We start from the raw sequence: 23921 nt of genomic DNA on the forward strand, positions 1-23921 counted from the left end.
GCCAAGTAGAGGAAGCTTTGAGGGATTTTTTCATCACTCTAAATCTATACTGGTAGCTTAATAATAGAACAGTTCTTGGACAAAAATGCAGACGCAGGAAGCATGAACTTCTTCTGTCTTATAATTGGCTATAAAGTAGGAAAATATTTTCATAAAATGAAGCATTATGAGTTAGGTTCTTCATTTCTAGCTCTCCGTTTAGCTCTTATCTGCATCTTTCAAAAAAGAAATTTAAATAAATCAATCCTAGTTAAAGTTGAATTATATTTAATCCAAATCCTATTTTGTACCAGGTACTATTTTAGAAACTGGGCAAACGTACCAATGATGAAAAATTTGCTTTTCAATAGTTTATGGAAGTGTGCCCAAGAAATGATGTGCAGACATTCATCACACTGGTATGTGACGTCGAAGTTTACTTTGTTGCCCTGTAGTTTGACGTAGGATACAGTTGCTGCAATGTCTCGGAATGTGCTTTCTTCTTGCCATCCCCCTCACCTCTCTGTTTTCCATCCCCTATTATGTCATTGGCCTTGACACTTTGTTGGCCTTGCTCAGTGAATCTGGGTCCTGATTGCCATGAGCCCTTCTTCAGTTTCTCCCAGTTTGTTACCCATCATCTTCTCTCCTGTCAGTTGAACTGCTCAACTTGACCCCCTCACATTCTAGCATCTTGTCCTCTTGCGTATTCTTGAGGAGTGAGAAGCTTGTCTAGTCAATGCTTCTGGAACTCATTATACATATGAGGTATAGCTCAGCATATACCATTTAATTTGATTTGTTATTATTCTGCTTGACTTGGACTAGGTAGATCAAATAGGCTCGCCCTAGACCAGGTTACATGAAATGTTAAACAAAGTGTAGGAATACATATGTGTAATTTTGTTATGTATATTCTTTTTAATTTATATACTAAATGATATTATAGCACATAATATGTAATATTATATTAAGAACATGTCTAAATTTTATTTGTTTATATAAACCTGTATTAAAATAACCTAAATACAAACATCTCTAATTATTAATATTTGGGCAGAAAATTTAAGCCAAAATTCAACCCATGTTGAAAAATGAACCTAGTCAATGTTTAGACCAGTCAGTGCTTCTAGAACTTATTACACATATGAGTCAATGCTTTTGAAGGTCATTATGCATATGAGGTATAGCTCAGCACATATACCATTTAATTTGATTTGTTGTATTATTCCACTTGACTTGGACTGGGTAGATCAAATAGTTAGGCTCACTCTAGACCAGATTAGCCAAAGAAATGTTAAATGAAGTGTAGGAATACATATATGTAATTTTGTTATGTGTATATGTATATTCTTTTAATTTATATACTTAATGACATCATATAACACGTAATATTATATTAATATGTCTATATTTCATTTATTTATATAAACCTATATTAAAATAACACAAACACAAATGTTTCTAATTATTAATATTTGTGCAGAGAATGTAAGACAAAATTTAACTGATACTGAGAAACAAACATAACTACTGTGACATCTTCAGTACTAAATTGAAACTATTTTTAAGTACTACTCAATTTTGACCTTGATTTTTCTACTGAGTAAAAATAAGTAGAAACCGCCTTATACTGGGCCCTTCCACAGCCTTAGAAACCTTTTTGCTCATGTAGCTACCGCTCAGGATTGTCAAATTGCTTGCTCTCTTGGTGCTTCTGATCTTCAGAACAGCCTGGTCTAAAAGCTGATTACTTAAAGGTTACCTTCTGGGATTCTGAGATCAAAATCACTTAGTTTTCCGTGTACTTTAATTATTTCTAGCTCGGTTATTATTGGGGCCAGTACTCTGCCGGTCTGATATCGTGAAGCTAAAAGTTGGCATTCTGTCTGCAAACCTTTCTCTACTTTGTAGCTTTTTTCTAATTAATTTTTAAAAATGATGGTTTTGCTAGACTTTTGTAGCAGCCTGAAATTTCACAGGCTACAAACTGAAGTGTGATGTGTATGTATGTGTATATATATATATATGTGATTATATTTCTATGACTCAGCATAATCTCATTTCTATGCTTGCATTTGACCTTGTAAAACTGATTTCTTATTGGACAATGAAGATAAATTCAGTGAAATCAGTGATTTCTCTTTTCTTCCCAGGATTACCTAAAAGTTTCAGGAAGGTTTTCACAATGCCGGTGCTAATGGGTAGGGGACTCCTGGTCTGGGTGTTGTCATTCATTGACCCTGGCATTGCTGAGATATTTAGGGGTCCTTGTGGTCTTAGTTACAGTTTTCATGGGTCACTTTGCATCTTTGTTGTTCCAACTATAAGGCACTTTAGGCTCATCAGCACTGTAAGCTACTTCCCCACCCTTCTGCTGCAACCCTTCAGGTGCATCTTGGGTCTTGGCTGGGGACCCTGGGAAGTGAGGCACATGTTTTGTGCTTTCACATCCCTGAGAGTTCTGTTGTTCTTCCACCCCCACCCCCGGCCTTTGGTGTTCAGCTCAGTAGGGTAGGTTCAGGACACCTTCTCAGGGTAGGTTACCAACTCCTCTGATGTCCCCACTTGCCTTCAGGGTGTAGGTCTTGTACCTATTTGGGAGTGGGAAAACTGGCTCTTATTTCCATGTACATCCTCTAAATTTTTCACACAGTAATCTTAATGCCCTGAGTCCTTTAAGCCTCTGATTGTGGATACTCAAAGTCACTTTTTTCCCCCACACTCAAAACCCTTTTTCTCAATTATTTTCTCTCCTGGGAGTTTCAAATTTCTGTTTTAAAACTTAGAAGCTGAGAAATGAAGGTTTTACTTCTTTAGGTACTTTTACTTCTAAAAATCTTCACACAATGCAGTGAACACTCTTGCTGCTGATTAAATAAGGGGAATGGTAGAGTCACTGCCTGAGGGGTTCTTCCTGCCTGCTGCACAAAGAAAGACCATGGCATTGCAATAAAGAATTTAATAGCCATGAGGCCAGCCATGCCAGATGGGAAATGGAATTAGTACCCAAATCAATCTCATCCAAAGTTTGTAAGTGAGAGGTATCTCAAAGGCTGTTTGGGTGAAGGGGTGGGGATTGCTATGCAGTGGGTGCTTGCTCCTGACTGCTTGGGTTGGGAATGAAATCACAGGGGGTGGAAGCTGTCCTCTTGAGCTGAGTCTGCCCAGGTGGGGCCACAGGAGCCTTGGGGTCCAGGTGGAGCTATGAGTGTCAGACATGCAAAAAAACCTGAAAAGATATCTCAAAAGGCCAATCTTAGGTTCTACAATACTGATGTTATTTGCAGGAGTAATTGGGGAAGTTGCATATCTTATAACCTTCAGAATAATGGCTGACAGTCATTTAGGTCTGCGCCTTAGCAGAACTCAGTGTCCTCTCATTCCCCCAGTTTGACAGCCTCCCATTCGCTTTTCAAAAGTGCTTGAGTCTGGGGAAAGGCCTGTTATCATTTAAACTTGAGTCTAAATGTCTCTCAAAGTCAGCCTGGCCCCCAATCCCAGGAGTAATTAAAGGAAAGTCAAGATGGGGGTGTTAGAACAGCTCAGTTCACTGTTGTAATTTTTCTTACTGATATAATTTTTGAAAAGGCAGTTCCAGTACAATGACAGGAAGACAATCCCAGAAGCATGAATTAGGTTTTCTAAATATTATTATGGCATACATGTTGGTACTTCATAGTAATTCATTTAACACACATCAATCATTTACAATGTTCCAGGGCTACAGTTATGATGCAGATCCCCTGAGCACCTGAATTTCTCTTAGTGTCCCTTATTCATACCGGAAAGCCCTTGTGATTCTCCCTGGTTAAAGTCCGCCTGCTATGTATGAGCCATCAGAGCACCTGGCACATTATCTTTGGTGACACTGGTCATATTTTACTGAATCACATGTTTATAGCTCTCTTTTGTAAGACAGTAAGTGAGGCAAAGGAAAGTGCTGTGGGTCCTGTTTGCCACTGGACCCTACAGCCTGGCACCTGCTAGCTGTTTAATCAAGATTGCTTGAATAAATACATAATTGAATAAACTAAGTTAATCTAATTCCTTGATGAATGTTAAGAGGTCCCTTGAACTCTGGCTTGAGTGCCTCTGTTTCTTTTATACCTGACAGGGCATTTTGCTTCACTTTGCTCTTATATTGACTGTGAAATCTTTCTAAAACTCTTAAACATAAAGCTCCATTTCCCTTAAATGACTCCTCCCTTTTATAGCTCATCAAATGTTATTTATCATTGAAGGATCAGATTCAGAAGACCCCCTGTGTGGACTCCAAGGGCAGTTCATGGGAAAGTTGAACTGTATTGCTTTAAAAAAACCCCAAAACCAATTAATTAATTACATCCCTCTGTTCTTAGCTTAAATGTCACTTCCCAGAGAAGCATTTCCAAAAATTGAATTCAGATCTTCCATTACAATGTTTCATTGCAGTCTTTACATTATCTTCTTGGAACATGTCACAATTTTTAATTAATTTACAATTTCATACTTATTTTGGGGATTATTTGTTCATTTCCCTTTTTTTCTTTGTTACCACTACTTGATGAGCCCTGAGCTGGTAACAACCATGTTTTTTTTTCTTTGTGTCCCCAGGACCTAACACAATGACTCATACATGGTAAGTGCTTAATATATATTTGTTGAAGGAAGGAAGGATTACTTCAGAGCAATTTAATCATGAAAAAGTTTTAAACTAGGGGTCAATCCCAATTTTGCCACTAGCTCCTTGAGAGGTGTTACATAGTCAATGTGTGTTTTTTATTTTGCCTGCCAGAGGCTGAAAGGCTTCTATATCTGAGGAATTTCCAACGTTTTTGTGCCCTGCTTAGAGTGAGAGGAGAAGCACTGTGCCTCTTAATTTAAAAGATGCAGAAAAGACCAGCCACTCATTTCCCAGAATTCCCCTACAGCTATTGACTTGGGCACCAGCCCTCAATGTGTCCCAGAAACTAATGATATGGCATCTAGGGGCAGGGAATTCTTTCCTGAGGCCATGGCTACAGCAGCAGGAGTTTCTGCGTCAGAACCAGTTCTCAGTCACAGTTTTGGGTAGCATTTCTCTCTGCTTGATCTCAATGTAAACTGCAGCTTCCCAGTGTTACTTTGTGTTAACCAGTACCCTTTAAATAAATGTATTTTCTATCTCACTCACCCATAGTCAACTTCTGTTGCATGTAACTCAGCATCTTGATGAATTCACCTAAAGCAAACCATTTAATCTTGCTGGGCCTTAGTTTTCTCATCTGTGAAAGAAAGTGGAGGAAGAGAATAAAATGATATCTCAGTTACCTTCTAAACTCTGAGTGTCTATGAAAATGACTAGATTTTTTTCAATTGTTTAAAGGTCTCTGGCAATAGCTATTGTTACTAGAACCACATGGCCTTCCAACCTGAGTATTTGCTCCTCTCCAAGCTGCATATCCCCACTTCAAGGGCTTTGGACCATCTATAACTAACATTGAAGTCTCTCCTGTTTTGTTGAACCAGATACTTGTAAGTTATTTCCTGTCCTTTAAGCCAGCCACTGCCTGGTCAGGAAATATTGTATTCGGTTTTGGACCGAAACTCCAAAACACAGATGCATAGAGTGACATGACCTAATTTACTGTCTCTCTTTTCAGTTGCAGCTTTTGCTTGTTTATAGAGTGGCGGTATTTTAAGATTCGAGAAAACTGCAATTGGGAAGTGTGAAATTCTTGTTTTTCTTGTTTTTTTTTTTTTGAAGTATGAATTCATGTTTATTGCTTAGATCACAACGAGGGTTAACAGATGGAAGGTACACCAAAGATGTCAGAAATTTTTTCTTTACAAGTTTATGGAGGAAGGTTTAGGATAGTTGACCTTAATTATCATTCTGTGGATAAAATAGAAGGAAGGAAGAAATTCCAACTAGACACACTCAAAGCTGTCAAATTACTTAATTTCTTAAAAGGTAATGTGAAAACTAAGTAAGTGTCACCACTCTTATTTGTATGTGTATGTGAGGGAACCAAAGAAGGTAGGTCACAGTTGTCAAGTTCCCTCCCTTCCTGCTTGCCACTGGTAGAATCACTCAACGACAGATGGCTCTATACGTGGAAGGTAGTAGTCTCATAACTGGAATTACTGTCTTTTAATATTATTTTCTTACTGGCTGGAATCAAATCTAGCTAGACCCAAGCTAGAGAAACAAAATCTTGTCACCTGCATGCTCCTGTCAATTGTGCTGTCTCCTGGAAGAGGCAGAACGCGCATTCTTCCTGTTCCCTAATGCATACAGGTGAGCTCTCCTGGGAACATTATCTCACCCTAGCCACTGAAATATCTTTGTTATCCCCAGTCTAATTGGTTCTGTAATGTGATTCAGTCTTGTTATTGACGGGGAACTTATTTCATCTCTTTGGCCCTCTTTTTCAACCTTATTTTCACATCAATTCTGTTTCTTCTGATCTATTTTATTATTCAAGGTAGCATGCAGCTTCAAGTGTTAGCTGAAGTCTTATTTGCATCTGGGCAAAGGAGCCTGGAGAGAGGAGCTGGGCACCCCCTCTGCAATAGTTGTTGCTAGAAAATCAGCGATTCTGCCCCACTCACACTGGTCAGTTGAGCTGAACCATGACTGGTATCATGGAGTTACTCAGAGTGTCTCCATGCCAATGACTTTTCTCACTATTCCACACTGCCTCAGCACATTGAAAGGAGGGAAACTCCTTCTTAGAAACCTTACCTGCTGGAATGCTTCAGATGTATTAGACCCAGAGGAATAGCCTTGGAGGATTTACTTTCAACCACATTATTCTATTATTGCTTTAATTGGTTAATTAATTGGAATTGAGCAATTACGGACAACACTGCTTTTGTGACACAATACCAGCTTGAACTGGCACTGGAAACTGGCTATATCCCTTGGTCCTCTGTAGCATGATGTACTTAAAATGAAGTGGGTTGCAGATGTGTGATTCTTTTGTAGAAGCTAAACACGTATCCTGTGAATTTCCACCCATGAAAATTGTCTAATTTAGGATTTGAAATCTTACTGCTTTTTCAGTGACCCAAAAAGGCAGTAATAAAAGTGAAGTAATTAAAAAAAATAAACAACTTAGAAAAAGTTGATGGGTACAGGAGCCTGTGTTAGAACTGGCTTAAGGATATCTGGAATAGAGATTTTAGAAAATAAAAATTAAGACACACTTAGAATTGAGGAAAGTCAAAAACAGACTGATGAAAAGATTAAATATATTCCAAGCTGAGTAGAAAGTGCTGACAAAAACAGAGTGTAACATGAAAGTTTTGAAAACTTTTGTGGCCTGTATCTTAAAATAGTTTTTACATTTAAATATTTAATATTTTGTGGAGTATATTTAAAATGGAAAGGTTACAGAAAGTGAATGTGCCTTATGTTAACTTTGTATTCCCTTCAGAAACATAAATAACATTGTGTAGTACTTTTTAGATCTAGCCTTTTATCCCTCTTTCTGCTTTAAACTCGATTTCTAAGTCTTCTATTTAAAGTATTTAGATTTATTCTAATCCCAGAAAAACCACAGTGATTCATTTGCTATGTGTTTGTAAAACTGCAGTATATTTAATTCTTCTATGTCCTTTTAAGAAGGATAACATAATGCAAATGTTTTAAGTCTTTCCTGTTCCCCAATTGCACACTTCTCTAAAAGTAGAAAACACGTAAAATGTAGAAAATATTATGGACTAAGTGCTAATCTATTTTTTGTCAATGACTTTGGCAGCAACACAGAAAACAGCTTTTGGGATACTGTGAACTCATCATATGACTCACCAAAGTAGCAAAGATGGAGCTATGTTAAGTCCCTAGACATCTGCTAAAGCAAGCTTTATTTCCATAGTTAGTGTTTATTTGGGGATTTAGAAAAAGAAGGCCCTCGCTGTGAGCCTTGAGGCATTCATTCCATTTACAAGCAAAAGTCACACAGACATAACCAAATAAAAATTTCTCCTGGGTTAGCTTCGTAGAAAGATAGAAAAGCAAGTCCAACGGGAGAGCTGCATGTGTACATTGGGACTTGACAGTTTAACTGCTAAGCACAGGTGAGAGTTTTGACCAGGGACCGAAAGCAAGGTTGCAGGTCATGCAGGAGATCTGGGCCCACTTGATTCATTTCCTGGGAATTCAGATTCTCTATTTGTAAAATGGAACAAAATTGATATTATTAATTTTTGTGTGTGTGTGTGTGTGTGTGTGCTGCAGTTAATGTTAAGAGATGAGTTCCGAAATTCTTGGGTGGAATTTTAGAACCTGGGACTTTAGGTTAGACTTTAGATTTTCCATGTTTCATTCTTATACACACCACAGAGGCGGGTTCCAAGGGCAAACACACCCCATAGACAGGCTGTTCCACAGGTCAAGTAGACCGAAGGCTATGGACCATTTCCTGCCTACCACTAAAGTGTACTGAAATGCACGTGCACACATATGTCCTTGTTATGGGAAGAACACATCCAATGAACTGTCTAAAACAAAAAAGGCATTCACAAATAGTGTTGCTTTAATTATTACTAATAAAACATTGTATGTCTCACTCCTTATCATTGATTCTCTAGAACTTGTCATGATCCTGATGTTGGGAATTGTTATTTTGCTTCTTAAAGTGGGGGACGGGAGTAGAAGGAAGTGATACCTGGCATAGCTCCATCCTTACTCAGAGTCCAATTTTCCTGGAACTCCTTTATAAAATCCCCAAGGTGGGTCTGATCAAGATCTTTTGAGTCATGCGCTGCTCTCTATTCCTATTATTGTAGCTAGGAATTTGTAGTCCTCTGCTTGGTCAGACTTGGGTCATGTGTTGCCCATGATGTCAACTTCATAAAGCAGCCTAGCAGATTGAGGGATGCTGGTGATGTTAAGGTAGAAGAGATACACTGGGAAGGTGGAAACAAAGGCAAACAAACGAACAAACAAACAACCCCCCCAAAAACAAATAGATGTCTACTACGCAGAAGACAGATTTGAATACAGTTTTCAAATTTATTTTACAGAAAGAATATCCTAGTAGATAACATTGTGTAAGGATACTTTGAAGTTAGTGTACGCTTTCTCAATTAGGGCCTGAAATAGGACACGTTTTAAATAAAAACCAAAGTTTTGATTTCACTTGTCCATCTCAATACTCTAATTTCTTATTTCTTCTTTAGACTCTTGCCTAACCAAACGTGCTAAGAGTAGAAATTCTACATGGGCAGGGATGTGTCTCCTTTGTTTATTGCTTTATCCTTCACACAAAACATGTGGGAGATGCTCAGTAATACTTGTTGATTGAATGAATAAACCATGATCTTTCTACCTTCTGTTTTTTTCTACGCCATTTTACTCCACAGGCTAATCCTCCTAAGCAGAGCTCTCACCATATTTCCTGCTCAAAAACCTACTAGTGTCTCAAAGAATATAGAATTAAGTGCAAGCTCAATAATGCCATACAAAACCGTGAATCTTTCTTTCCTGCCTCACTTCCCTTTGTTGCTTTCTCCTGCCGCAGTGAATTGCTCACTGGTTCCTATACAGACCTCTCACGTTCCTGTCTATGCCTTTAATTTGTTTCACCACTATTTCTTTATTTCTACTTGCCAAGGTGCACGTCCTCTTTGAAACGCTCCTCAATAGGCCAGGCGCGATGGCTTATGCCTGTAATCCCAGCACTTTGGGAGGCCGAGGTGGGTGGATCACCTAAGGTCAGGAGTTTGAGACCAGCCTGGCCAACATGGTGAAACTCTGTCTCTGCAAAAATACAAAAATTAGCCAGGCATGGTGGTGTGCACCTGTAATCCCAGCTACTTGGGAGGCTGAGTCAGGAGAATCGCTTGAATCTGGCAGGCAGAGGTTGCAGTGAGCCAAGGTTGCGCCACTGCACTCCAGCCTGGGCAACAAGAGTGAAACTTCGTCTCAAAAAAGAAACGCCCCAATTTGCCCCATAGGATGTACACGTGTCCTCCTCTGAGCTGCCACTTAAATCATATTCAACCTCGTACTGTAGTTATTTGTATTCTAGAGGGATACAACTCAGGCTCTAGGTTTTACTGGTATTCCCCACAGCACTAGGCATAGGGTCTTACACAAAGCACTTGCTAAAAAGAGTTTGTTGAATTGAAGTGAGATGATGCATAGGGGTCAGGCAGGGAGTTACACGGCACTAATTAGGACTACATTATTAAAGGGACTGAATTGCAGATGGCGAGAGACTTGTGAGGGTATTTAAAACCCTATCGCTAATTATTCTTTGGTCTGAAAATAAAGAGGCCCTGAAGGTGATTATAATTTTGTGAGAGTGAAAAGTGTTTTCTGAAAAAGTCTTGTTCCATACAACTCTGCCACTTTGGCTGAATCTGAATGACTTATTTTACATTATGTACCTAGTGAATTTCCGCTATCTGAGTCTCAAACCTGAGAAAAATTTGAGTCAAAAGAAATAACATTTAATAGAAATTTCTGAAAATGCAAATTAGAATTTCAAACTAGGGCAGAATTTCTGTTTCCTGAGGCAAATATGGATGATTTAAAATTTCATCAAGGTGAATATATTTTCCATTGAGTTTTTAAGTGAATGTGGGTTTTTAAGTGAATGTGGGTCCAGAAATATTATGATTTCCTGCCCCATGGAGGCATAATCTGACAGCTATTTGAGGGTTATATTTTGGGTCTTTGGGTACATTCAAATTGTAGAGTGGAGACTAGATAGGACGTGGTAGATGGGATAAAAAATTGTAATCACTTCTTTTGGCTGAACTTCTCAGAAGTCCATATGAAATGATTCCTATGTACAAAGTAAATGAAAACAATGACAGAATTTCTTGACTGTGAGAGGTGACCTGATCCTTCTCCATATCCATCGTTTCAGACTCATGTCCTTTACCAGTCGTCTTGATTCTTTTCCCTGTTGCTTTTCCTCATCAGGTAGCGATGTTGATTTGTGCTGGATTCCTGATTGCCTGGATTCCTTATGCAGTGGTGTCTGTGTGGTCAGCTTTTGGAAGGCCAGACTCCATTCCCATACAGCTCTCTGTGGTGCCAACCCTACTTGCAAAATCTGCAGCGATGTACAATCCCATCATTTACCAAGTTATTGATTACAAATTTGCCTGTTGCCAAACTGGTGGTTTGAAAGCAACCAAGAAGAAGTCTCTGGAAGGCTTCAGGTAAAACTTCAGAAGCTGGAAATGAATTCCACTCTCTTTGTTTCAAAATCCAGCAGGGTTCAAGGTACTCAGATGTGCTGTCTTCTTAGGGTTAAAGCTCATCGGCTAGGAGTAGTGTAGGAAGGACTTTATTTTCTGTTTATCAAAATTCCTGAAATCAAGTAATCAGCTATGTAGAGGTTGTATGACATGGATAGATAGTGAGAAGTGATTCTTTTTTGATCCTGGAGCAACTAAGATACAGAGATGTGTCCATTTGAGCAACAACCACTATTTATCCATGGCTCGTACGTTGCATATCTGGGACCAAATCCATTTTATTCCAAGAGTACTGTTTCACATGGCTTTGATCTCACAATAGAATGATTCTCTTGTTTGGCACATCACTACCACTAGCTAAGGGCATAAAAGTTGGGCAGGCAGAGGAAGGAAGGGGAGAAGGGAGAGGACATTTCTGCTCTGTGCCAGGTTTCTTTTATTTTATTTTCACAAGGGCCTTGGGTTATTCTTTTTCTTTGTCAGAAGAAGAAATTGAGGTTCAAGTAAGGTTAAAGGTAAGTAAGCTGCCCATGTTTAAACAGCCAGAAAGTAGCAGAGGAAGAATTCAAATTCAAGTCTACTGGGTTTCAAAATGTATCCTCCTTGGTTGATACTATTTGTGCTACACAATGAAAAGAGTTTGGGAATCCAGTACCATTTTTCCTAAAGGCCCAAAAGGCTCAGGGTGAGTAAAGACTTGGGGGTTATTGGGGGTCTTCTGTGTCCACTCAGGGTCAGTATTAGCAGTAAAGAGTGGAAGAGGCACCTGAATTCATGGTCTGAGGTGAGGGGTGTTGAGAGGGCTCCTGGTCTCAGTGCTTTTTGTTCTTATTTACTTGATTTCTAGATATTTATTAATACTTCTTCCCTTGAGTAAGTAAGAGACAGTAGAGAAAAAAGTAGGACTAGCTATGAGAAGATGTGGGTTTTGTCTTGTTCCTTCACTGTGCCTGGGCAAGTGACAAATATTTTGGACTTTAGGTTCCTCACTACGGATCAAATGAAAAGATGACAAAAAGTCACAAATAAAAGGTAGTATTATCATTATTGCTGTGGTACAGGGGAAGAGATACACAATTTGAAGATAGAAGACCAGTATTTAATGTTCAGTTGTTTACAATATGTTTACAATAGCTCTATATCTTTGAACGAATTAACTACATAGAGCCTAGAATTGGAATAAACAGTAACAATACCCATCTCCTGAAGTTGTAGAATTAAGCAAAATTGATGTGTTAAAAGATCTAAGGGACAATTGTTAGTAGTGCTTTCATATTTTTTGGTGGTTACTGCCTTTGCTGTTGAATTGAATGATTAAATCCAAATGCTAAAACGCATCTCTTTCTGAAGTAATAACACTATGTCCTCATCGGCTATTGACATTTTGTTACAAATGCAGATAGAGAGAATAATTTTAATGGAGCAGTTGTGGGAGAAAGTAATGGCACACTTCTTCATCTGAAGGAGATGGGAGTTTGACAGGAATGACTGCAAGCAAATTTCACATACCTCATAATTTTGCCTCAGACTGCCTCTGTGTTCTGTACATTCACTCACAACTGTGAGCAGCCCATAAATATTCAATACTCAACAATGGGAAGAGGGAAATTTATGTGGGAGAAAGTGACTTAGGGCCATGGACCTTTGGGAAAATCAGTCAGGCAAGAGACAGCTCGGTTCACTGGTTCCTATTAGCTGTTTATACGAAATATAGCAATTGCTCTGCTGGAGGAGGACAGTGCTATTTCTTTTCTCTGGAGGGTCAGCTTTCAGGGGAAAAAGCAGGCGGTAGAGCTGAAGCAGTGAGGAGCCCTTCGGTGCAAGCCTCTTTGTGGAAGGAATGCTGAAGAGATATTGAGTCATAGATTTTAGAAGGGGCTGCTTCAGAGAAGACCAGAAGGGTGGATGGTAGCCACCAGAGGTTTCTTTTTATCTTTACAAAGAAGCCAAAAAGAAACCTCATTTCTCTTTGTTGTTACTAAGAAGCTATGCAAGTGAGTAATGTGCAGGACTGCAGAGCAAGATTAAGTGATGTGAAGCTAGTTTAGAATTATTGCACAAACCAGAACAAGTGAATTAAACTGGATTAATCAATATCCTTATTCTTTTCTTTTCTGAGCCCTGAAATGTTTTTGCTTATAAGGGGACACCCTCTTGGGAAATATTTTGAAATCAAATAATAAAGCTAATGTATCGAATATGGGATTGTGGAAATAAATTTGGGTAATTTTAACAGTCTATTAAAAGTTAAACTCGGCCGGGCGCGGTGGCTCACGCTTGTAATCCCAGCACTTTGGGAGGCCGAGGCGGGCGGATCACGAGGTCAGGAGATCGAGACCACGATGAAACCCCGTCTCTACTAAAAATACAAAAAAAAAAATTAGCCGGGCGTGGTGGCGGGCGCCTGTAGTCCCAGCTACTCGGAGAGGCTGAGGCAGGAGAAAGAGGCGGGCGGATCACGAGGTCAGGAGATCGAGACCACGATGAAACCCCGTCTCTACTAAAAATACAAAAAAAAAAATTAGCCGGGCGTGGTGGCGGGCGCCTGTAGTCCCAGCTACTCGGAGAGGCTGAGGCAGGAGAATGGCGTGAACCCGGGAGGCGGAGCTTGCAGTGAGCCGAGATTGGGCCACTGCACTCTAGCCTGGGCGACAGAGCGAGATTCTGTCTCAAAAAAAAAAAAAAAAAAAAAAAAAAAAAAAAAGTTAAACTCGTTTTTTCCTCCTGAATTGAATCCCCTGAGATTTTGGTAGAAGTTGGTGAACCAAAGGAAACAAATGTGGCCAAGAGCTCTTTCTGGAATGTTATTCTTTCCTACACCTGGGTGTCCAGATGTAGTCTCCCATATTTTGTAAACAGCACTGCTCCACCCTGGCTGTGTAATGGAGACACCTGGGGAACTTTGAAAAATGACTGCTGCCTGGGCCCCATCTGTAAAGATCTGGCTTTGTCAGGATTGGTCCTGAGCTTCCGTTGTTTAATTGTTTACCTCTCCCAGATGACTCTCTTGTACACTGTTGAAAGCTAAGGAACCAGAGGCTGAGAAAGGAAGACACTGGCAGTACAGCTCATGGAGTCATAGGCCTTTGCCTACACAGAGACCAGTGAGGCCACCTATGGGCAGTGACAGGGGAAAGAGGCTGCAGATGCTAGGCCTATCTCAAATAGAGAAGAAATGTTCAAAAGGCACTGGGGGCTCAAACATTTGATTGGGGGTATGCAGTGAAGGATGGAGTCATTTGCATTCCTGGTACTGAGTGAAGATAACAAGGGAGAACAAAGCTGCAAACTCTGGCATTGCTATCATAATCAAACCTCCCATGACCGCCTTGGCTTGCAATGCTGTCTTCATAAAGAACATTCCTTCAGTAGGTGAATCAGAAGGGCCTACGTATATAGTGCAGGTAGGTGTGCAATTAATTTTGTTCTAGAAAACAGGAAACTCATGATGGCACACGAAATGTGCTGTAAATGAGTGGCTTGTTTTTGGAAAACTCTGCCCAAATAATTCATTGACTTTGACTATTTCAAATTGAATTATTATTTTCTGTCTGTTGCTAATTCAAGATTTGTGCACATAATCCTCATGGTAGTCAAGTTTGACACATACATATGTATGTATATGTATTTATGTGTGTGTATATGTAGATATTAAATTGCATTTTTCTTCTCCTATATCTAGGCTGCACACCATAACCACAGTCAGGAAGTCTTCTGCTGTGCTGGAAATTCATGAAGAGGTATGAAGATGGATACAGCATCACTATGGACACACGTATTCACTTATTTGCCTCTTCACTGCTGTAAACATTTGATTGTGGCCACACTTTTGTCTTTATATTATATTTTTATATTTTGTACAGTTTTCCTCAAGCCAGGGGTTGCTGGGAAATTCCAATGGCTAAATGGAAACTAGATTACGGGATACTAATTTAAGGAATATTATCAGGATGAACGTCCCTGGAACTTTCTTTTCTCGTACTTTAAAACCTATTGTCATGCCAAACAGAATTGAGTGTGAGATAGTGAGAAAAATGTTGAGAAGTTTTATATTAGGGGGTTATTTAATTTTATTACATCATTGTCATTATTGTTTCTTAATGTTGGGTTAGGGAGGCAGTTTCTGGGGCTCATTTAGGTGGACGATCATGTATGTTGGGCCATGGCTCTTTGGTAGGTACTTTGGTTCTCACAGCCATTTTTCATGTTGGGGGAGGTTCATACTCTGATGGCAGTGATTCCACAAAGGAGTCCTCTGGGGAAATCGGTTTTGCCTTAAACACTCAGTGGAAAACTCTCCTGTATCTCTAAATTTGAAGACAACTGTAATTTCCTCTGGTGATAATTTTACCCACGTGGGTTTTCTCATTAAGTTCTACTTACTAAAACAGTGGATGTAACAGGGCATTATGAGTTGTAATTGCTTAAGAAGTGAATTTAGTGAAGATGGGTGTTTGTAAGTGTTGTTTCTTCTCTTTGCTCTTTGTTAGCTTGTTATTTCTTTTGTTCATTTTTTTTTTAAACAAACACCTTTTGAGGCAGATAGGTAAAGAGACGTAGATATGAATGAGATAGAGTGATTTCAAAGACAGATTCCTGCCCTTTAAAAGCTACTGGAAGGAGAAGGCATGTAGATACTATGTCCAAATAGGTTTTCTACCCATTGTCTATTATCTTTTCTCCTAATCTGATAAGCAGGGCCATCTACGTTGCAGTTCTTTTAATTAAATGACTAGACAGATGTTCTCTATGCTTCTCTATTCCATCTACCTCCCCTTCTGCTATGAACTTAAGCCTTGCTCATCAATTGTGATTCTGCCTTACTGGTAACTGCCAGCAAGAACAGCGAAAAGGGGAAGAGGGTGGCCCCACTCACACCATTGATAATCTCTCCACTCCTTCCACTTGAAGGTTTGTAGAGAATCATACCCTCCTCCAAGGCTCAACCTCAGTACATGGCACCTTCAGTTCCTTTGTCTTTGTCCTTTGTCAGTCAGGGGTGTGGGATGAGGAATGACTTGATGTGTGTCATTCGTTTATGATAAATGCCAAATAGATGTTGGAAAATATGCTCTATGATTAAAACAACAACAACAACAACAACAACAAAAAGCAACAACTCTGCTTGGGGCTTATGCCTGCCTATCAAATTCTGGAGAAAAGAAGAGGCAGAATTGTCATTAGAATAGAGAGGCAAGGAACTTTTTAGCAGACATGTACATTATAGAGGTGTGAGAGCATGTGGCACGTCAGATAGAGGTGGACACAGCTGTAAAGCACAGTCAGGTTTGCACCCCTCCTCTGTGCCCTTTGGCAAGTTTGAAACACGAGGATAATAACAATAGTATCACAGGGTCATTGTGAGACTTATGAAATAATATCCACATAAGTCACTTAGCACTATGCCGGTGATAGAGAAGCACCCCTGTGTGCTAACAACTGCTCTTATTATTATTAAGGTGAGTGGTGGTGGTCAGAAGTGGAGCTGAGAGTGGTAGTCTGGCAGGAGCCAAATCAGACTCCAAAGGCCTTGTTGTTTATGCTGTTATATGGATTTTACCATGACAGTGATAGGGAGACCATTCACAATTTTAGGCTGGGGAAGAAAGACCAGTCCGGTGGCAGTGTGGAAGGTGGATTGTCTGCATGAGAGTGGGGAATCAAGATTAGAGGTTGGCAGACCAGTTAAGAGGCTTTATAACAAAATTACAACTTATGAGGCCTGAATTAAAAAATGGCAATAAAAATGAAGATGAAAATTTAGGTTTAAAATATTTTAAAAAGTGACAAAAAAGTGGTAATTGATTACACAGATAAGAAGAGTTGAGGATAACCTGGGGCTATCTGCTTAGGACATAATGTAGATAATGGTATCTACAGAGGCGAAAAATACGGGAAAGCGAATGGGATGGGGGAGAGAGTGAATTATATTTAGAATATATCGAACGCGGAGCATTTGCAACATAGGTAAAGATATTCAAAACAGGTAGTTAAAATAATCTAAAGTCATACTGAATGATATATAGATTATATCATTATATCATTATAATGATACGATTATAGATTATAGAGTTGCAGAGTGAAGCAGGTAGGACAAGAATGCTAAAAGAGAAATTGCTGGTTTTAAATGACCTGAAGAAAGTGAAGTGAAGGAGGTTTTTTTTTTCTCCTTCTTCTTCTTTTGTGTGAGGGGATGATTGTGGAAGTGGATGATGGATGGCGGTGGAGGTAAGAAAAGGAGAAAAGAACACTCAGGTTGGTGTAGATTTGTCTAGAAGGTGGAATTTAACATTAACATTGTACAAACGTCCCTGAAGACAGATAGTTTAACTGTTTAAAAATAGACTCATTTAACTGTTTCACCAGAATATGGTCTTTAACATGGCTTTATAAATGCATGTATAAGAAAAATTAGCATAGTGAAAAGGAAAAAAAGAGTTTAAATTGTAGGAGCTTTGGAGGAGATCCTAGAGTTAATATCTGCTATCAATTTGAAAAATATGATTTAAGTCCTCCATGCTTTGGTTCTACATTGTTTTGGGTACTACTCTGAGAGCTGGGAGGCACCAGAATTGATAGAGATGTTGTCCTTGGGGTAGAATGGAGGAAGAAAAAGCAAGGAGTCACTGAAGTTTGGCTCATGTACATGAGACTGTCAGTGGATAAATTCCTGAGTGGGTTTTGCTTCCCCAGTGGCTTCCAATGATTTGAGAAAACTCTATACAGACCTCAAACACATCTACAAATTCAATTTTAGCTTAAAAAAGATATATTGCATTTTATGTCTCGGAGGGTTATGAAAAAGACTGCAAAATCTTTGAACTTGTAGTTATGGCTGTTCTCCTTTGGGTTCTCATAACTGGCCCAGTACCTGATGCATAAAGGACACTTGGAAAGTTAATGGTTGAAATCAAACAAGTAATGACTTGGGGGAGATATGGAAACATGAGCTAGAGTATTAAATCAAGAATGTAAACTCCTAGATCCCTGGACTTTCATTTAAACATGGCCTATCTTGTTAACAAATAAATGAGTAAATAAATTTGTAAAATGGAAACTGAGAGTAGAAATGCCCTACTAACTTGGAAAGTTGGATTTCAAGAATTGTCATAAAATCTAAATATATTTTAAGTTTTCCCAAGTAGAATGAAGCAATAAGAATATATTTCACAGTAAAATCCAAGTTTTTGACTTTTAGAAATGTAATTTCAGGTTTGCACCCCTGAAAGAATCAAGCATTAAGCTTATTTAGAACTGAAATGGTAACTACAAAAATCTATCTCATTTAATTTCCCACCATTGCCTTTAATGACCTTTAGCAACCTGAGCCACAAATCTACGAATAAAAATGCTTCTCCATTAAGTTAGTGCAAATGAGGGAGAAAAGACAAAGGAAAGGAGAGGGAAAGAGGAAGAGTCAGAGCTAGCTGATGAGTAGGCTGTTGTAGGGATCAATGATGCCGGCATAATGAAATGTCTTAAAGGCTGCCAAAATGTCAGAGAACATTGTATATAGAATGAAGATATATGTCATTAAAGAAAAAAGGTTAGCAGAGATAGCATCAGTCTTTGATTCAATAACTAATTTTGTAGAGAGGGAGCCAGACCTCATTGTCCAGGAGGTCAAAGGGTTGACCATTCTGTTAAAATGGGGCAAAAGGCAAGAAATATAAGACCCACAGGGAATTTGCTAAGAAAACACATTTAAGGGCATGCCCTCAGTCAGTACAAACTTTGCCTCATGCTATTATTGGATGCCATATTGCAAAAATTCCTGGTCACCACTGTGACTCTCTACGATTTTTAAATGATTTAACCTTCAGCATATTTGTTCATCAGGTTATGGGACTACATGGGATATATTCTAAAAATACTTTAAGAAATTTGAATCAAACCATTATCATTCAAACTGCTTTTCTCAATTACTTTGAACCCTCTTTCCTTAGCCTGACAAATATACCCTCACATGAACCACGAGGTCTGGAATAGACAGGCAACTATTACTTAAAACATACGTGAGAGAAAAAATTCTTTTAGGTATACATGTGCTTTGTTGGTTTTGTTTTATTTTGGTTTTAACATTGGCCAAATCTACATAGGCAAATACTGCATTCACTCATTCAGCTTTGCATTCAGGCACTTTTAAGCACCTGCCATATACATTGTCCTGAATGTTTGGAAGATACAAAAGAAGGGGAGGATGCGTTTTTAGTTCCTTAGGGATTTGAGGGTTTTGGCAAAGTTTTGACCTTTCTGTATATTGTAAATACTTTAATTGTAATAGTTTTTAGATGAAGACCTATAGGTTTACTTTGATGAGAGAAACTGCAAAATATCAGGAGAGGTCCTGGGAATTGATTTGCATATATCTCTGTTCCCCTGATGAGGAGAGAAATATAGGGCTTTTGCAAGGTCTTCTAGAGCAGAATTCAATCATTGCCAGGCCAATGTTCTCCTGTTATCTTTGGGTGTTTGAATTTTTGGTTTGAGAAAAGGAAAATTTGAGAAAAGGAAAATTTCTTGAGTCGGTTGTCTTCCTCAGGGTATAGCAAAATGGAGCTGGCCAGGTGATTTGGGGCAGTGTGGATTACAACATTTTCTTCCAAACAATACCTAGAGCATTGGAGACACAACATAGAAGTTCAGAGTACAGTTTCAGAATTAGCAGACTTGATCTCAAACTCAGGTGCCGTCACTTACCAGCTGTGAAGGCGAATTACTTGATCTCTCAGTGTCGCTGGTTGTCCTCCTTGTGGAATAGGGACAGTCTCATCTCATTAGGATTTGTTGTGATTCACATATCATCTGTAAGATTCTCAGGACAGTTCTGGCCCATTGAAAATATAAATTAAAAGGAAACTATTGTTATCATCCCTATTCGAGGAAATAGGTGATTATTCCAAGCGGGTTTTGTAGTGATAGATGTGAATCTTGTTCTTGAGGAGGTAGGAGGACATTTCTCAATATGTCTGGTCACCATAGATCTGGGAGATGTTCAAGCTGTTTGAGAAAGTGAGAAACACACTAAGATTCTGTGGAAATAGCAACTGGTGGCTCTGCCACAGGAAACTTGTAGTGTTAGGAACAGATGCTATGAGAGATATTTGCCCTTTTGAGCCACGACTGGAGGTGGCAAGAGACCAAAGAGAATAGAGATTTATTCCACTCCGGTGGGAGTCATCGGGGAGACATGCTGGAGATGGAGAAGGGGGTCAGAGCACCTTGCCTGTTTAGCTTTCAAGAAAGGGTCGAGATATTCAGCCTTCCACTAGACAGTTTGCTGAGATGGGAACACAACTTCTTACTATAGATTTTTTCTGGAATACAGGCAGAAACAGAAATTCTCACTGAGGCTCATGCCAGTTACAGAAATTCTCAGTTATCAAGACCTCTAGTTCTGACTTTAAATACATAAAAGTGTATTTAAAGTAGAAAATATTCCATTTTGGAGGCTTATCTAGGAGTTTAAACTCGTTAATGTCTGTGTATGATGTTGTTGTAATATAGGGTGGTTTAAATCCTTGTTACCCAAAATGTAGTCTGCAGACCCAGAGCTTGGGTATCTCCTGAGAGCTGGTTAGAAAAAAAGAACTTCAGCCCCATGCCTGACCTACTACTGAATCAGAATCTGTAATTTAGCAAGATGACTTTGCTGCCCATTGAATTTGATTAAGTCAATGATTCTGTTAAGACTAACGTGTTTTTAAGTCTTTTCCCATTGGATGTGGTCACAGTCAGAGGTGTCCTGAGAAATAGTACCCTAATCAATGGGCAGCTGTGTAAGAGCAAGGACTTGGAGTCTTGAAAGTATCCCTGGATACTGGGGATCTGTGAGCAGGACACTCTCTAAGGTATGTTTCACCCTCAGGACAAAGGGAGATGATGGCATCAGCTATCTTGCGGGGAGAATTCTGAGATGACAGCCTCCAGTGGAACACTAGGGACAAAGGCCCATTCACCTCTTCAAGAAACCAGGGAAGGGGAAAATAAAGCTGTTGGGTGAGTCAGCATTTCTTCGGATACAGCTATATTAGGATTGACTACTTAGAGATAATTTGTTCAGAAAGAAGGGTATTTTCCTTAATACCAAGAGTTACACTTACCTAAGTATTTTCTACTTTGAAAGTGGCATTCACTTCCAATAGCTGCCCGATCCACATATATACACACCCAAATGAATAAAATGAACAAAATCTAATTAGAGGGGGAAAAAAGCACCTAATCCATTTGAAAAATGAGCCAAATTTGTCAGCAAGCATGTGGGATTTATTCAAACTGCTCCGAATAGATCTGAATCTACACATTTTGACATTCCATCCATGTAGAAGCAAAGCCATGTGTGAGACCAGGCTGATAAAATGACTTAAATGATTGGAAGTCAAGAAGAATAATAGCATTGAAGCAGCAAGTGACTCACGACATTTCCAGAAAGTGGAGAATCAGGCACTCTTCTCTAAATGTGGGACTGGGCCTGAACATTGTACAAACACATCCAAGCTAGTGTTTTGCAGAAACTCACTGCCAGTGGGGATTTGGCAGGGCATTCATCCATAGGATAATCTCAATCTGCAGTTCAGCCTGCGTGTGGGGCACAGATGAGGCTCTTAGCTCAGGATGGCGATGAAACCACACATTCCACAAAGATAATATCTCTCCGAAGCATGGGAATGTGTTCCAAGGTGAGAGATGACCCTACCCACCTATTTTGAGCTATTTTTGGTATTGTTAGATGAGGTACCTCGGCAGGCATGGAAAATCAGCAGTCAGGTCAGCTGGGAGCTGGGAAATTATGCAGACTTCACTGTAAGAAATGACTGGCTCATGACAAGGTGTCAGAGCAACTGGAATGTATTGAGGCTGAGCAAATATGGTGGAAGGGAGAGGGAGAGTGGAGGCAATGTGAGTGTCTGAGACCATCAATAAGCAAGAGAATTTCCTGTCTCATTCTGGGTTGCAGCAGCTGCTGCTGGTCCAAGCCCTGCAAATGAAGACAGACATTTAGAAGATCTAATAAGCTGAGGACTGTGTGGGCAGAGGAGAGCAACAACTTCTTCTAGACAAACCCTGCCAAAAAAATATGCTTGCAAAAGTTGGTACAAAAAAGAGGCAGGTGTGGCTTCTTTAAATTTGTTTTTCAAAAAAAATTTATTTTTAGCTCCTGGAGCAAATATCAGAAGTGGTTAAGTAACTGTCCTTGTAATTTAGCCCCGCAATAAGAATCACAACAAGAATATGTGGCTGTTGAACTCACCCCAGGACACCCTAAATTTCCTGGGTAGTGGCATCAATGCCATGAATTGCTGGTCAGAAATCTCTAAGTAATTCTGAAAATTAGGAATATATATATATATAAAATATATTAACAGTATAAGTAGAAATATAGATATGTATTACAGTATAAGTAAAAATGTGATACTAGAGAGGAGAAAGGGAGTAATTTATTCCACATTCAGTAGTCTAGTGCCTCGGTTTCATTCAGTGTTGTCAGAATTTAATTTAATTTAATACAATTATTAACAGTTCATCATTCAATATAAATTATTTTCAAATGAACAAAACCATTCACATTAGTCAGGCTGCTGCTCTTATTGGCGTGTTTCCCATTATAGTGTCTTATAGGTTTTTCAAATTAAGTTCTGCGCTTCAGAATGGTTGAAATTATAGGGGAAGTGATATTATTCCAGAAAATACCCTGTTGGTTTTATTTCTGATGCAAACATAAATGAGGAATGGGAGGAAATCTTCTGAGTTAGTGAGTCTTAGACGTCAGCTTATTCTGTATTGATTCCAATTAATACAAATAGGCAAAATGTGTTCTCATTACAGTGAGAATATGATTAAAGTTTGTATAAAGGGTTGAAACTTGAGTTATTTGCTGAGAAGCAAATTCCTCCAAGCAAAATAATAAAAGCTACAATATTATTAAGTTTAACATATGCAAAGCATTGGTTTTATGTAAGAGTCAGCATACTACAGCCCTCTGGCCAAATCTGGCCCACTGCCTGTTTTTGTAAATAAAGTTTTAATGGAACACAACCATGCCCACTTGTTTACATATTGTCTATAGCTGCTTCTCCTTTTGAGTAGAGAGAGAGAGAGAGAGAGACTGTCAGTTTTGCAAAACCTAAAATAGGAACTTTCTGGCCCTTTATGGGAAAACTTTGCTGAAGTCTGCTCTACTTTTTTACTTGTTTTAACAGCCTTAGGGGTTATTCTTTGTCCCCATTAGGAAACTGAGGCACAGAGAATTTATAGAGCCTGCTCAAAATCACACAGCCTGTCAGTGGAAGAGCTGGAATTCCAGCTTTCTCAGTCTGCCTCTACAGCCTGTGACTCTTAGTACTTTGCTATATGGTTGACCGATTTATTCTGTATGTAGATTTCTTCTTTCATCTCGCTTGATTTAAAATCCCACTCTAGGTCTCTTACAATAATTCTATTTCCTTGCTTGATTTACACTTGAGATGAGAAATTAGAGCTGATTTCTATTCCTTTTAAGGGAGTCGGGAGGTTCTAGACCAGGGGCATCAAATCCTAACTTGGTTTATCAGATAAGGGAACCAGTTGTATGGGGGCGTGATAGCATCTGAAGATAAATTCCAATAGACATTATTTATTGAGTGTTTCCTATATAGAAAGCTAGGCAAAAAATAAAGCATGCTCCTTATATGAAAATAGGTCACGGTGTGGTGGAAAAACAAATAAAGTACAGTTGACCCTTGAACAATGTAGGGGTTAAGGGCATCAGCCATGTAGTT

The 23921-nt window shown here is 39.1% G+C and overlaps 1 protein-coding gene across 1 annotated transcript in view; it reads left to right on the plus strand.

The window, feature by feature from the left end:
* OPN5 (opsin 5) overlaps positions 1-23921 on the plus strand; it is a 44450-nt gene that overhangs the window by 14989 nt on the left and 5540 nt on the right. Inside the window, exons 5-6 of the mRNA XM_032140882.2 lie at positions 10883-11124; positions 14846-14903. Coding sequence (XP_031996773.1) covers positions 10883-11124; positions 14846-14903 — 300 coding nt within the window. The remainder of the gene's footprint in view (positions 1-10882; positions 11125-14845; positions 14904-23921) is intronic.

Source organism: Hylobates moloch, unplaced genomic scaffold (genome assembly GCF_009828535.3).
Source record: "Hylobates moloch isolate HMO894 unplaced genomic scaffold, HMol_V3 SCAFFOLD_20, whole genome shotgun sequence".
In the NCBI taxonomy this organism is placed as follows: Eukaryota; Metazoa; Chordata; class Mammalia; order Primates; family Hylobatidae; genus Hylobates; species Hylobates moloch.